This window comes from Staurois parvus, unplaced genomic scaffold (genome assembly GCF_062004578.1).
Source record: "Staurois parvus isolate SC_StPar_1 unplaced genomic scaffold, SC_StPar_1.0 ptg000158l, whole genome shotgun sequence".
NCBI classification, from domain to species: Eukaryota; Metazoa; Chordata; class Amphibia; order Anura; family Ranidae; genus Staurois; species Staurois parvus.
Window position 1 is genome coordinate 110752 of NW_028317954.1, and position 15894 is coordinate 126645.

General features: G+C 39.5%; 1 protein-coding gene across 1 annotated transcript in view; it reads right to left on the reverse strand.

Moving 5' to 3' along the window:
- Window positions 1-1328: 1328 nt before the first annotated feature.
- SVOP (SV2 related protein) overlaps window positions 1329-15894 on the reverse strand; it is a 78692-nt gene continuing 64126 nt past the window's right edge. The window contains exons 12-16 of the mRNA XM_089675755.1: window positions 15685-15792; window positions 14597-14708; window positions 8197-8278; window positions 5824-5913; window positions 1329-3500 (exon numbers count right to left, since the gene is read on the reverse strand). Coding sequence (XP_089531881.1) covers window positions 3294-3500; window positions 5824-5913; window positions 8197-8278; window positions 14597-14708; window positions 15685-15792 — 599 coding nt within the window. The 3' untranslated portion in view covers window positions 1329-3293. The remainder of the gene's footprint in view (window positions 3501-5823; window positions 5914-8196; window positions 8279-14596; window positions 14709-15684; window positions 15793-15894) is intronic.

The following is a 15894-nucleotide window of genomic DNA, read 5'->3' on the forward strand; positions in this document are numbered from 1 at the left end:
GCGTCAAGGGGTTAAACATTTTTTCTTCCTACTGTGAAGATTTTTTTGTTTTTTCTTCATTCTAGATTCTCTGCATCAGCATATCCTCAGCATTAGCTTTGAAAGCCATTTTTCATTGTGGTGTTTTCCCAACTTACGTATACTAAATTAGTTATCTTTGGAGACTTTTCGAGGTCCAGAGCTGTGCCATAGCCTCTGGTGTGATTCAGTCTCTAAGGTCTCACTTAGTGAGTAAGCTATGCAGCAGAAGCTACTTCAAAAACAAGACCATTGGACACTATTATTACCCTATCTTTTTCTACTGGTTCACCACAGAAAGGGCTAACACAGAGGAAATGAGTGCTTACAAAATTCCTTGGGTGAAGTGTTGCACACTCCACACTTATCTTGATGCTATTTATTGTGAGATAATTCATTCTCACCATTACTCCTTTTCAGTAGTGACATGGGATCCTCATCTGTTGGTCATTGGTGCCCTCCTATAGTGACATGATTACTTCCTGCTACCTAGACCTCTCCTGCTACCAGCAGCCAGTTTGTGAGTATTTAAAGCTTAGCTTTGCACATTGAGCTATGTTGGTCTTCTTTTTCAGTGCAACTTGTCTGATCCCAGACACACGAGAAGCAATCCTGCTATAATGGGTCCTTCAAGCTTATGATCCACTAACAACTCCAGTGCTGCCTGTAGTGCACCCACTCAAGGGCCTGATACTGAGTTTGGAATGTTCTCTTATGCTTGTATCTTATAAGTCTTCCTCAGCTCTATCAGGCTGTGGTCTCTTCCTCAGCTGTATTCCAATTGCCTGATGCTATCTGATCATCATCTGATGATCTGATGACAGTTTCAGACATAAGAGCCTTTTGGCTGCTGCTTTAGCAGTAGGCCGTCCTACTTTTTGTTGTTGTTATTTGTGACTGTTTTTTGGTATCCCAATTGTCTCTAAATTCTATGGTCTGTCCTGTGGTAATAACTGGGAAAGAAATTTGGATTTTTGAGCTTACTATAAAATCCATTTCTTGGGAGTTCCTTAGGGGATTTAGGTTCCACACATCTGTGTCTGTTGCTCCTTGTGTGGCTTTTCTACAAAACGGAGGCATCATGGAAATGGGAAGGGTTATACCAAACAGGTCACTGTTTTGTTTGCCAGTGTCCAGCTTAGGCAGCAGTATAACCCAATTGTCTCTAAATCCGGTTTCCTTAAAGCACAGGAATGGATTTTACAGCAGGTACAAAAATCCATGTACTTTCATAAGGTTTTAGTATTACCATGGTCAAAAACTAAACATATACAGATGCTTGTACAATAAACCAGTCACTAAATACTGTATCCCTTTTAATGTAAAAAGTTTATTGAACATAAAATATTCAACTTACGATAAAATCCAAGTCAACAAGGCATTGTGGACGTAGGAAGAGATCATACAACAAGCTTCTGACACAGAGACGTTCAAACATTGAAATGCATTCATTAAAAGTCTGTACATTCGGACACACAAACATTCACTATTCTTCTGAGCTGTTGCATCTGCTGACATCACACATACAGTGCCAAGCAGAGACAAGCAATGATTCACACACAGGACTCAGCATCCTGATAACCTAGTGTGAAGCTGAACTTGAAATGATATGGTTCACATTCTGTTACTCTCATAAAACAAGTCCCGTTAACCCTGTCTTTTTCAATGAAAATAAACAGTACTGTCTATGAATTAACATTCTTCTTTAACCTGAGCATCTGAGTACTTCCAGGGCTTGAGAATCAACTGCATCAAATTGCCAATTTCACCATTATACAATTTTGAAGAAAGTTGTTTTGTTAGAGATGATCACGGCTTTTTAATTCATACAGTCATTGACTGGTAGTCAGAAGTTGACTACCATTTGTTTTGGAGCCTTTAGTTCAAAGTATAACTGAACCAAAACACAAAATGTGCTCTCCAGCCAAATGCAAAATCTTGCAGTCTGCAGATGTGGTGGTGCTATTTTTATTTAATGTTTTATCCTGTATTTCACCTGGTGATTCTGCCAGTAACAGACTTTCTTTCCTGGGATGAAAAAGCTAACACAACCTTCAAGACAGCAGAAAGAAGGTAGGACAACAGAACCCCAACCTATTCTTGATAACATCAAACAGTTTGGTTCTGCAGTTCTCAGAAATATTGAGAACAATGACAGCACAGGCAAAGAGCATAAGAAAGCTATCAGCTTACAAGATTTCTGGCAAGATGAACAGGTATTTTTTCAAACTTATCAAGATAACAAAATGGATAAAATAGTATATTTTACAGACCAAAAAATGGAAGTTCATAGTTAGGGTTTCATACACTTTAGGTCTCCAATGGTTTTCCAGAACGCAGCTGAATTTCTTATTAGAGTGTAATGTTACATTAATATAGACAACGATAGAAGTGAATTGTTGCATATCTAAGTGTTATTTTGTAAACCAGAGGTTCCCTTTAAAGTTCAAACCAAACTAAAGTTAGCTGCTCAACCCTAAATATGCAACAAAAGTTATTTCAGCTTTTCCAGTGTATGGTTTCCTAAGAAATGTAAAAATTTTTAAATGACAACCTTGCAAACTCTTAACACCAGACAATGCTCTAAGCCAGATGGGCAAAGATGGTCTAGTATTGTGCACGTCAGAAAACAATGTACCACTTCTTGTCATGTTTGAAACCACTCATCATTTACAACTCAAATTCATGGTCACTACTGTACACTAAAAAGGAGTTAAAGAACAATAGTAAATTATTTGAATAGAACACACAGTTTGCAGAATTGAAGGCTTATAACAAGGTCTGAACAAAGATTAAGTTCGTCAATATTAGTTGTCTTCAGTCCTCCAATCTCTCAATCTAGAAAATTATTCATTAAGGACTACATATTGTGAGGTGAAATATCTAGAATAGCTCAATCCAAAGCTTTCTCTGGTTTACTCAAGATCTCAAAGACATCATCTGGTGTAACTGACTTGTTTCAAGTACTGGTACTGTATCTTTTTCTCTTGTTAGTGCTAAAACACATATAGAACTTATTTAACTGTTGAGTTTACTCTATAGAAGTTATTAAACTGTGTCAACTTCTATGCCTATAGCATAAGAATGGCTCATTTCTCAATCCTTTTTATAAGGATCTATGCACACCATTATCCCATCACTACAATGGTGCTACTATTGTTTAGCAATAGTTTGGCCATTACTGTCCATGCCCTAACTTGTCCTTGTAATGGTAGATGTGAGACTGATAGGCTACCCATGTGTGAGTGTCAGTAATAGTGGGTGAGGTGAAGGGGTCACTCTTGTGAGCCAGAGTTTGAAGGAGTGACTCCATCATTGTGCGCTCCTCTTCCCACCATCTCCTGACCCCATTCTCTGTGGCTGGACTCCTGTAGTCCACGGCCTTTGGTTTCAATGGGAAGGAAGCAAGAAGCCAGTGCTGCTAAAATACAACAACCACTGTACACCAACACTGTGAGATATATAGAAGACTCGAGCATCACCTGAAAGAAAGGAGAATAGATTTGCAAATGTTAAAATAAATGAGAGTGGAAACCAAGAGACACAGTTTGAAACTCCATGAGAGGCTCATGGAGATCGTGCCTTTTTTTTTCTTTTGTGCCCAAGTCATCACAGGTATGCGAGTCAAAACATTTTTTTTGTTTAGAATGGAATGGCTAAAACCCTTATCAGTTTCTTTTTTGCCATCTTTATCCGGTTGGATGAACTTTCTGTACCACAGATGCCAAAGAAAGTGAGAGGAACTCTCTCCAAAGTAAAGGGTATTCCCCTCTTAGACAGTCGTCACAGAGACAGGTGTCCCTGTTGGTTTCTCAACCAGGGTTCCATGGATCTCTAGAGTTCCTCCAGAAGTGAAATGAACAATTTCTACCTCTCAGATAAGTTCCCACTGACATCAATGATATTTTTAGCTATACACTATATTAAAAAAAAAGAGTTTTGCCTCTACAAACAATTTCCCTATTTAAAGTGTTCTTTTAATATCGCCACAAGTTTAATATTAATAAAATATTAATAATATATTGTCACATGTGACCTTTTGTGTAACGAGTAGGTAAATGAACTCCCAGAGGGGATGTTGAGTTTTAGCCGGTGTTGCTTCCAGATTGCCCCCCATGTATTTTATCTGATATTTCTCACATACATGTAAAAATATGCATTTTTTCCTAGAAAATTACTTAGAACCCACAAACAGTATATCTTATCAGAAAGCAAAGTCCTTGGAGAATAAAATGGTGGCTATTGCAATTGTTTATGTCACACCATATTTATGCAGCAGTTTATCAAATGCAAAGTTTCAAGTGTTATTAAACCCACAATAGTAAAATCAGCCTGTATAAGCAGTAAAGCATGCTTGTTATACTCAGTGTGCAAGGGGTTACTCCTCTGCATTGTGTAAAAAGATTTATCCTGATTTCTCTTATCCTCCCCTTGTTCTACTTTCCCCTATCCATCTGCTGATAGTACAGAGCTCTAGAAGTCACTCTGCACATGTTCAGTTCAGTGTGTATTGCTAGAGAGTTTTTTATTCTTTGGGAGGGTGCATGTGATCAGCACAGGGCCAATTAGCACTGTCCATATAGAGGGTATGGGGTTATGCAGCCTCAGTCAGAGCAGAGTTAAAACTCCTCCTACAAGCTTTAACTAGTGCTCAGCTGGACACTGATAGAAGTAACAAGACTGATCTACAGTAACTGCTGATGAGAAAAGGTATTTAGCTGTTTATATTTACTAAAATAGGTGCATTTCCATGTTCTGCGTACTGTGGGAGACCAGATATAGAGAATGCAGGGTCCTGGGTTTAGTAACACTTTCAGGAAAAAATACACTTTAATGAATTTTAGTGCACACAAACACAATATAATACCCAATGTTTTGCAGCTGCAGCCATGTTACTGGTATAACTGCTTCCCTACGAGGCCATACATATAGGTACGACGGTTGGAAAGCAGTTAAAATTATAACAAATATCAAGAGAGACTGGCAAAACATAAACTATACAGCCTCAAGAACAAACAAGAAAAGGGAGCGCCTTCAGATATGTTAAGGGTGCAAATAAGGTTCACAAGAGTAGTATATTCAATATGAAGTTGAACTCAAGAAAATGAGGGGATGGCCTCAAACCTGCAAACTAGTTCACAGTAATGCCAAAAAATATTATTTTACCAAAAGAGCAGTGGATACTTGGAACAGATTTCCAGCAGAGGCAGTAATTAAATCTACAGTAAATGAATTTAAAAATAATTGGGGTAAACAATGTTCTATTTTCTGATAAAAACTCAATGGACTACTTGCTTTTTCTGCCATTAGTATTTTTTGTACATCCCATGCAGGTGGCTAATTTTGGAAAAGTAATGAGTCAGCAGGTAAAAACATAGTGTATAAAACTGGCAGGTAGTCTGCAGGCAAGGCTGGAACTTTGCCAGTGGTTGGGGCAGGTTATAAAAAACAGCAGAATTCAGAAGACACAATAGGATTGTAACTAAACTATAAGGGACAAACACAGATACAGTACACTACAGTGCTAAAAAGGGTTAAGGGGGAACCTTCTGCTTAGCATTGCCTTATTGTCCTGAGCAGGATATATGTCCATTTCACATAGTTAGGCTAGCAGTTGCCACCACAGCTTTTAAAATTGTAGTGAGGCAAGCAGGGGGATGTGGGGTCAAATACTTAATACATTTATTTCTGAGAACAGCAAAATGTGAGTGTACAGTGTCTACAGTAAAATGCCTGACTACAACAAAAAGTTATGTTTGCAATATTTATATTGTATCATACATCATGCATAGTTTGCATTTTTACCTGTGCAATAAAAGGTGTGATTAATGCTCCTACACGAGCCATCCCACTGCAAGTTCCTAGACCTAATGCTCGTGTAGCTGTTGGATAGACCTGAAGAAATAAAACAAAACATATATATTAAAATTCTTACTTAGAGGAAAGACATTAGAGGTAGCTAAAACATAATCAATGCATTAACAAAAGCAGACAGTAACTAAATGTCTATATTAAAATTCTTACTTAGAGGAACGACATTAGAGGTAGCTAAAGCATAATCAATGCATTAGCAAAAGCAGACAGCTGAAAAAAATATGTTTAACATTAATAATGCCTCCAAGAGAAAGAAAGTTAAATCGCTGAGACACCGTTCCTTGCTCCAAAATATACAGTATATTCGCATTTTAAACATTCGATTTAGTTTTTAGTTAGCTTTAATGCCAAACTCCACTACATCCAGGGGGCTGCTGAGAATGCTACAAATCTTAGTTTATAACAGATTTATTGTCCGCTTTGATTTTCCAGGCTCTTCTGCTGTGACTAACCATCTTGTAAGGTGCAGAAATAGCAGTCACATGGTGTCCTGCTTCTTCCTCTTCTTTTCACATCACTCATTGATAAAACATTTTTTTATTTTATTCACAGAATATAGGGTGTTCTGTGATTGGACAAGGGGTGGTCCTGTTAATTTTTCCCTCATCTTGTACAAGTGGGTGAGGGGGAGGAAGGGGAGAGTGTGTGACCAGTACTTCAGCACTGTATGAGATGGCAAGCCACAGTAGCACAGCCCAGAAAATCAAAACTGACAGTAAATCTGTCATGAAGACAACTAGTTTTTATAGGATCCCCAGAAGCCCTTTGAATGTTGTGTATACAGTTTTATACATAACTATGCTAGACTAATCTTAAGGATAAGTTTGAGGTTTATAAATAAAAAAAACCTCATACTTACCTCTAAGCTGCATCATCAGTGTGATGCTGCAGTTGTTCCATGTCAGCTCTGATGCTGAGAATTGACCACTAATCGCTAATTATTCTTGGAGCGGAAAGCTGTGACTGCTCTCTGCTCTGCCCCTCCATCCCTCACTGGAGCACTGGGCTGGAGATGGAGTGGGTACAACTAGCTGTGGCTCTGAGTCACGAGCTGGAAGCTGGAGCCAGCTGTCATTCAAGCAGCTGGGTGGATCCCGACAATATGGTTGGGATCCTTCCAGAGCCCATGATGGCTCTGCCACATCAGCTGATGGCGAGAAGTATGGCCAAAAAAGCTTTACCCATACTCTTTTAAGTAAAAAAAAAACATTTTTTTTCCCCTGGAGTTGGGCTTTAACAACTATGGTAAACCTGCTATGGTAGCTGTGGCTACAGTCATCTGCCTGTCCCTCTGTGAGCTTAGGTCAGTGGTGGTCAAGTTAGTAAATATAGGGGGCCAAGTTTGGCCCTCTACATGTCCAGGTAGCCACACAATAGCTTGGTTTTTGTAAATTTGTTATTAGCATACTACGTGGTGATGGTTTGTGTAAACCGTTAATGTACCATTAAAATACAATCAAGTTGATTTTGCATGGAAAGAAATTAGCACAACATTGAAAATGCACTCTTTAAAGTTCTGAATTACATTGTGCAGCCTTTTATTTATTTATTACAGCTACTTATATAGCGCCATCAATTTATGCAGCGCTTTACATCTCTATTGTACATTCACATCAGTCCCTAACCCTCAAGGGGCGTACAATCTAATATTTTTTTGTACGTTTTTAATGCTCACACAGTAAACATAGATGTTATCTAGAGCATCCAACTTGCAGAATAATGGGGGACATTTAATTTGCAGCAGTTTTTTTTTATCTGGCAGAGGTTTACTTTGACTTCTCTTAAACTATGAAAACAACCTACCCAAACAGTACATTACATTTTTACACATTTGGACATTTGGATACCACAGCAACACTGTTGTTGGTGAACATAGGAAAAGAAAGGGAAGCAGCACCTTTTAAGTGCAGCATTAAAGTTTGACTTTAATGCTGCACTTAGAAGGTGCTGTTTCCCTTTCTTTACTTATGTGCATGCAGAGTCCCTTCTAGCTCTTGCTGAATTGGCTGCCACTAAGTCAGGCATTTGGAATTTATTGGACTGTAAAGACTTTTATTTGTGTTGTGATATACAACAGCCTCAATTTATACACTTGGACTGGCTCTCCTCAGCACGTCAAATGCCCCCTTTGTTTTTACTGTTGTTGGTGAATTATTTTGTAGTGAATGAGCAAGGTGCAAGCACTCTGTGTGCAGCTCACTGTGCTCTAGACCTTATTTGAGGAAACTGAGCACTGGTGGGCTACATGTTGGGCTCCAAGGGTTTAGGTTTATGATGCTCTGTCTAACCCCTGACATGCCTTACCTCTGGAGTGTAAACATAGGCAGCTTGGAATCCACCTGAAATAAAGGCTCTTGCTATGAAGAGTAAAACTGTGAGCACATTCCTGAAATGAAAAAAGAAGAGCCAATGTTGAATAGTCACAATGTAAACTATTAATTTTTGTTGTTTTTACAATATACCATCACGACATGTCAGGCTCATACTTAGTTAGAATATAGAGAATTTGTGTTTTGCTTATTTGTTAGGGCATGTGTTGATGACTCTTGGCTTTGTGTCGATGGCCAAATGTAGAGTGCATTTGGGGTCAGTGGGAGATGCTCCTAAGATCAGTCACAGGTCATTGACAGGTATATTTAACCCTCAGTTGACCACCTTCTAAAATGCCCCAACTTGCTTCAAGCTGATTTCTATTTCCATTAACTTGCATGGGGAGAGAAGCAAGTACTGTTGCTACGTCATGCTCATAGTGTAGACCAGGGGTGTCAAACTGGAGGCCCTCCAGCTGTTGCGAAACTACAAGTCCCATCATGCCTCTGCCTTTGGGAGTCATGCTCGTAACTGTCGATCTTGCAATGCTTCATGGGACTTGTAGTTTGGCAACAGCTGGAGGGCTGCCAGTTAGACACCTGTGGTGCAGACTATATAAATACACCAGTATCTTTCCAATTCAAGAGATAACTAAGCTGTGCTATGGTGCCTATAATAGCAGCTACAAAAAGCTATTAAAGTACAGTACTTTTTCTTGATATACTTATGACTGGACTTTCCTATAACAGGCCTTGTCTTTAAGTGCTTATTGTTCACCTAATAATGTTCACCTAATATATCATATGACATTTTCTTCCCTTTTTTCTGATTCCAGGGATGCCCCTCTGGGGCCTGACTGTTATACAGCAACGGAAAGAATATGTACAAAGTAGAGGACTTTAAAGGGACTTTATGAAACACATTTTATTTTAAAAGTATACATGTTTTAATTTAATTATTCATGTTAATACAGAAACTGCCACTTTTACTGAGCTCATATCTCATGTAGCGCCCCTCTAGTTAGCCAGGGGGAGCTAGACTAGGTTTTTAGATAGAGGCTGGATAGCAGCCTAAATAAGTCAGCCGGGTATGAGTCAGCCAGGTAACTTTAGGTCAGGGCTGAGGGCTCTGCAGGTCAGTTCACTGACACCTCCTCTTGCTCTAAAGACTTGGAAGGTTTCTAGAAGGCAGTGGGCGGGGGTGAGGAAAGCCTGATCTGCATGCTCAAGAGACACTGACCAATCCCCAAGCAGGAGGTTTGGCATGGTTTAGCACAGCCCCGAACTATGAGCGAGCCTGACCAGGAAGGGGTGTAGTGTCAGGTGGAAGATGGAATAAAGGATGGAGTGTGGAGCCTGGGAGGGGGCCCAGGAGAGGGGCCTACTTGCAGACATGAGCTGGAAGGGAGGATCTCTCAGCCTCAATTGTCCCCTGAGATAGGACAGCCTGGGAAGCAGGGTAGGCGCCAGCCCAGCATAAGGCCTGAAGGCAGCCACCAACCCACAAGCTTGCAAAAGAGAAGACTGAGTAATCCCACACCCCCTGGGCCAGATAAGGTGAGAGGGCATTCTGGTGGGAACCCTGACTAGCCCCCATCTGGGACTACTTATTTAAAACTGGCTGATTGCTGGTCTCCTTGCCCCGGGATTCCCTCAGGTAGCTGGGTGAAGAGGAAAATTCATCTGGGGTCTGAGGTGGTACACTTGGAGGGCTGGAGAGCTCTCCCAACAAAGAGGCGTTGCTGTCTAATGGACTTGTACATAGTTGCTAAGGAGTTTGTCCTCAGTTCACAGTTCCCTTGGACATCCCATACATCTCTCAACCCCATCCAAGTTTATTACCCCCAAATAAAATCACAAAAAAACAAGCTCAAGGACTGTTTACTGTCTCCTGTGTGCAAGGTCTGAAGAAAATGCATGTTTCCTGGCTGTGCAGGACTATAGGGTGACCCAAACCTCAGCAAGTCCTAAGGGGGTAGTGCTACACTCACATTAGGATATTTGCAGAGTTTTTAAAGCCAAGCCACGAGTTACGCTCATTATTGATATTTTCAATAAAATCAACTGCATTAACTGATTGTCTAGATCTGAAAGTTCAACAAAATCTTTTCTTTGTTGGGCTGAAAGATAATTTTGTAAGGAAAAGGTTATTTGGAACAATCAGATCCATGTTTAACTCTTTATTGTTATGTGTATGTTCAGTATACAGCAAGGCATGTGGAGGATGCTACTACCTACATACAGTTAAGCTTGTAGGATGAGAAATATCCCCCCCTCCCACTGCTGACATGTTAAAATACCACCCACCTATCTCCTGGACCGTTATCCAGCAGAGCCAACACAGCTGTCAGCTGCAGCCAGAAATAGAAATATTATACTATAGCAGGAAGAGTACATTTCAAATGGTGGAAGCAAGGAATCATTATATCTGTAGTTTGATTAATTATTCAAGACAAAGATCATGGCTAATCAGAAAGGAATACCTCTTGCTAGAGATCCTGTACTATATTGTGGACATACATTACATATACTTATGGTCATGATGACATATTCTTACAGATGGTGTATAATTCATAAAATGGTTTAGGTTTTTGATAAAATTAAGTTGTCCTCTAAATTGTGGCTTGAGGTTGAGGTAGTGTTACAGCCAGTGTGACACTGGCCATACTGATGGAAATCTGTAGGGAAATTCAACCAGTTTTAACCAATGTTTGAAAATAAAAAAGGGCCAAAGGGTTAATGCAATAGAACCAGTAATTTCTGGCAAGACTGGGAAATGATCAGACTTGGTAGTGGTAGGATGCCTTGGTTTGATTTGATTTAATCATTTTGAAAGATGGGTAAAATTGGATGAAATTGTCTAACAAACGCCATATGTATGGCCAACATAACAGATCGGGTTAAGCTCTCTATAAATGTAGCCCTTTTTCATTTCAACCACTTTCCATCCACCAGGAATTGTATATATGATTGCAAATGGTTGCCAGAAACTAAGCAATCTACCACCCAGGAGTTCAAGTGACCACCAAAATTCTGTTGATTGTGAAATAGAAAACTGGGCAACAAACTGAGACTTCAATACAATTTGTTAAGATAACACATTGAAAACAGAAAAACTACAGCAAAGTCTTTGAAAGCAATCAGATTTTTATGTCAGGCATGTCTGGGTCAATTTTAACCTTATACCATAAAATCAAACTATAGTTTGATATCATCGATTGCTTTGAGATCTGGAAAGAAATGGAATTAAAGGTTTGATTGCTGCACCCAATTACTACTATTACTACTATTACTGTTGTCAAACAAATTCCGTTAAGTGTTACTAAAACCACAACAGTAAAATCAGTCTGTATACGCAGTAAAGCATGCTTGACATATTCACTGTGGAACCTAAGGGGTTAATTCTCTGCACTGTGTAAAAAGGCTGTTTGATCCTGCCTTCTCTGATCTTCCCCTTCTTTCAGTGTCCCCTCTTATCTCCTGATAAGACATATCGTGTGGAGACACACTGCACATGCTCAGTTTAGTGTGTATTGCTAGAGAGGTTTTTTTTTTCTTGGGAGAGTGCATGTGATAAGCACAGTGCCAATCAGCACTGTCCAGACAGGGGTCAGGGGTTCTGCATCCTCCTAGTGCATAAAGAAAACTCCTCCAAGTAGTAACTAGTGCTCTGCTGAACACTGATAGAAGTCACAAGACTGCTATAACTGCTAATGAGAAAAGGTATTTAGCAGTTTATATTTACTAAAATAATTGCATTTCCATGTTCTGTGTAATGTGGGAGACCAGATAAAGTAAACACAGGGTCATGGGTTTAGTGGCACTTTAGCCCGTTTGCTGAAGACCTTTTGATGTCTGTCACGTACAGAAATCCACTAAATCAAAATGCCAGTATTAAAATGTTTCTCACAGTCACTAGTGACGGTCAGGTTGGCTCTGATGAAGAGGGGATCACCCCTCAAAACGCGTCAACCATTTGAGGGTCTTCTTGTGCTTTGGGAGTTGACCTGGTGACGTGATTGCTTTGGATACTGATATGCCTTTGTCAACAGAGTCGTTTGTGAGTATATATCTCCTTTTAACTCAATAAAGTTAATTCTCAGGTAATGCACTAGGCCGGTGCGCCTTCTGTTTCCTTGTTTTTGCAGTGAGCACTTTGGGTTTTCCCAGACCCTTAGAGGGCAACAAGGCATGTACTGATGTTTTCAAGGACTGGAAATGTTTCTATCCTTTCACCTCTCTTGAGCGCAGGAGGCGGTTCTCTGTTCTTTGGTTGTAACCAGTGACAGTCAGACCTGCCCTGGATGTCTGGTTCTAGCAGGTCTAGGAGGGAACCTTACAGTTTTAAACCACTCTGCGCCTCCTGCTGCCAGGAGTGTCACCCCCGCCCGCACCAGGTACTGCTGCTTTAAGTGCCACCGCTGCTCGATCAAGTCTAAAGGACAAGCGGCGCCCGCTGCAAATACTGGAGAGACAGGTATTTGTCCTGTTTACCATTATTATTGAAAGTGAAAGTTAAAAAACCACCAAATTTTGGGTTGTCCCCAGAAAGGTAATAGAGGGAAATCTTCCAATGGAGACACTTGTTCTGATGACGTGGGGGTCCCTAAGGGTTTCCCTTAGTTTGCAGCGATTTTCTGTCACTTCTTGTTTGACTATGGGACAGGAAGTGAAGGAAAGTCTCTGCAATGAGGCACAGATGGAGAAAAATAATCTGACAGGGGTTATAACCCTCCCCTGCTCTATCCAAAATGAAAAAAAAGTTTTGCATACAGTTCTACTTTAAGGGTAGTACCATAATTATATTGCATTATTATGTATACATATGATGTACCAGCCACTATACATATTTAATTCATGATTTTATTAACCGGTCCCCCGCAGCCATATAGCAGAACTACTGCTACAGGGTGGCAGGGGGTGTGCGCGTGCTGCCCTACCCTCGCCGCCACTGGCGGCTACAGCTGTCGATCACTGGGTCCCGGCCAGAGATTCCCCGCTGGCACCCAGCGATAGCCGAGGAACAGTGACAGGGGAGAAATCTGTATGTAAACAACACATATCTCTCCCCTGTCAGCACCGACATGCTGCTTTGTATTGCTCTGCATAGAGCAATACAAAGCAGTATGTTTCCCTTGTAAAACAGAAACAGCACACAGTTAACCCTTTGATCACCCCAGATATTAACCCCTTCCTGCCCAGTGTCATTAGTACAGTGTCAGTGCTTTTTATTAGCACTGATCACTGTATTAGTGTCACTGAGGATGTCAGTGGCAGTTAGTGAGTTCCCCCCCAGTGTCAGAATGCTGTCGCAGTCCCGCTATAAGTCGCTTATCGCCACTATTACTAGTATAAAAAATAAAAATTCCAGTATATATACTGCCATTTGTGGACGCTATAACTTTAACGTAAACCAACTCATTTACATGTATTGGATTTTTTTTAGCAAAAACATGTAGCAGAATACAGTTTGGCCTAAATTTATGACTAAATTTATGAAGAAATTTGATTTTTAAATTTTCTTTACTGGATATGTTTTATAGCAAAAAGACAAAAATATTGTTTTTTTTTTCTTTTCAAAATTGTCTGTCTTTTTTTGTTTACAGTGCAAAAAATAAAAAATGCAGAGGTGATCAAATATTGGGTGCAGTGTTGTAACGCAAAAAATGGCCTGGTCAGGAAGGGGGGTAAATCCTCTGCAGGGCAAGTGGTTAATATGGTTTACAAAATATTGCCTTAAAAGTCCCATGGGAATGTGGATGTGATGGTTTTGGTAAAATGCCTATTCGGTTTCCTGTCTAATATATACATTTTATACATATTTACTTTTCTATTTTTTTCTATTTCTAAATATATGTTGTGTATATATATTTTGTCTGCTGGGCTTTGCAGTCCTCCTTAACTTGTCTGTTCAGTAATGTTTTCAACCCCTCCCGTCGCGCTGTGAGGATTTTGCAATTAAGGCCTTGAATATGTGAGGGAGTGAAGAGATAATGGACAAGCTTCAAGCTTCGAGTTCCTGCCTTCTTTCTATATTTCAGCCAACCAAAATGTGCTTTTTAGACTATGATCATATTCACATAATAATGACGTATATTCTATTGTTTTCTATGTATAAAAGGTTAAGCACCGCCCTGCAATAAACAGAGATGAGGACGTGGTTATACTGCACAGGTGTCAGTGTGATCATTTTCCGGCCTGCACGTGCAATTCATTTCTCTAAAAATTAGGAACAGCAGCAGAAATCCTACTCTGAACCCCATTGTGGTTATCACAACCATTTTATGGAGAATCTGTTAACTGTAAGGTTTCAATGTAAGATTAATGTTGTAAACGGTATTTTAGCAAAGGATTATGGAAAAAAATCATAATATGTGTCAATAATATTATGTTACCTTCCAACACAAAGAAACAGAAGAAGTGCACAAAAGGAGAAAACAAAAAAGCAGATGGCCATTGTCTTCTTCCGCCCCAGTCGGTCAATGATCCATAAAGTCACCAACACACCTAACATGAAACACAGAATAAGTAGCAATCATAAAGATAAAAATACATAGACATTTGTCAGAAATATCAACCTGAACTATCTTCACCAGAATATACGTAGGTTGACTAGTGGAACTGTTGCTATTAAGGTCTCATGGACACTAGTGTCAAGTTCATTTGGACATGTCTTGTAGCAGTGAATTTTCCCAGAAGGTGATCAGTTTAGATGCCTAAAAAAACATGTCTGTTTAAATCTGTTTACATTTGTTTACATTTAAACTAACACCAAATGGACAGCAAATGCAAATTTTCATTGACTTGATAGTCAAATGCAAAATAATATTCACTGGTATCATATAGATCCAAATGAAATTTCAGACCACCATAATTTTTACGCATTTAAAGTATAACTAAAGGCAAACCTTTTTTTTTTAGTTTTGGATAGTGTAGAGAGGGATTAGAACTTCTGTCAGGTTTTCTTGCTGTGTCTTGTTTACTATTATCACCAAAAGTAAAAATGAAGGAAAATCCCAAATGTTTGGATTGTCACTGGAACAGGGATAGAGGGGAAATCTTTCAACTGAGACTAGTTTGAGTGACCTTAGAAACAACAAGGGATTCCCTACCTTAGGAGGGATTTCTTCTCACTTCCTATTTTGGTTATGGGACAGGAAGTGAAGGAAAATGTCCCCAATGGAACAAAGGTGGCCAAAAAACTGACTTATTCCATTCAAAATGAAAAAAACATTTTAGCCTTTAGCTCTTCTTCAACTACTCATTACACCACAAGGACAGTGAAAATGGCAGATTTTCATGCCAATATCTCCTATCTAATGAATTAATATTTTATATTACTGTGAATTACACATCATTTTTGACTGCCTGACTTGTAACTGCATTACACTGAATATGCTTTTTGCATATTAAGTAACAAGCTTAAATTGTTTGCGAAGATGAAGGTAAAAGCTCTCTGTTTGCTCCTTATCTGTGTACTAACCAGGGAATTCTGATAGTGTGGTCCATAATAAATCAGTATAATCTTCCACAGTTAAAAATTCACAGGACAGGCTGCACTTTGGCTTCACTGTCTTCCTTCGGCTGGAAACTAGAAGAGAGTAAAAAAATAACGATAATAAAAATCATAAAAGAGATAACACTAGATAATGTCCTGAGAAGAGCAAACTCTGGAAGAAACCATGTAATTACA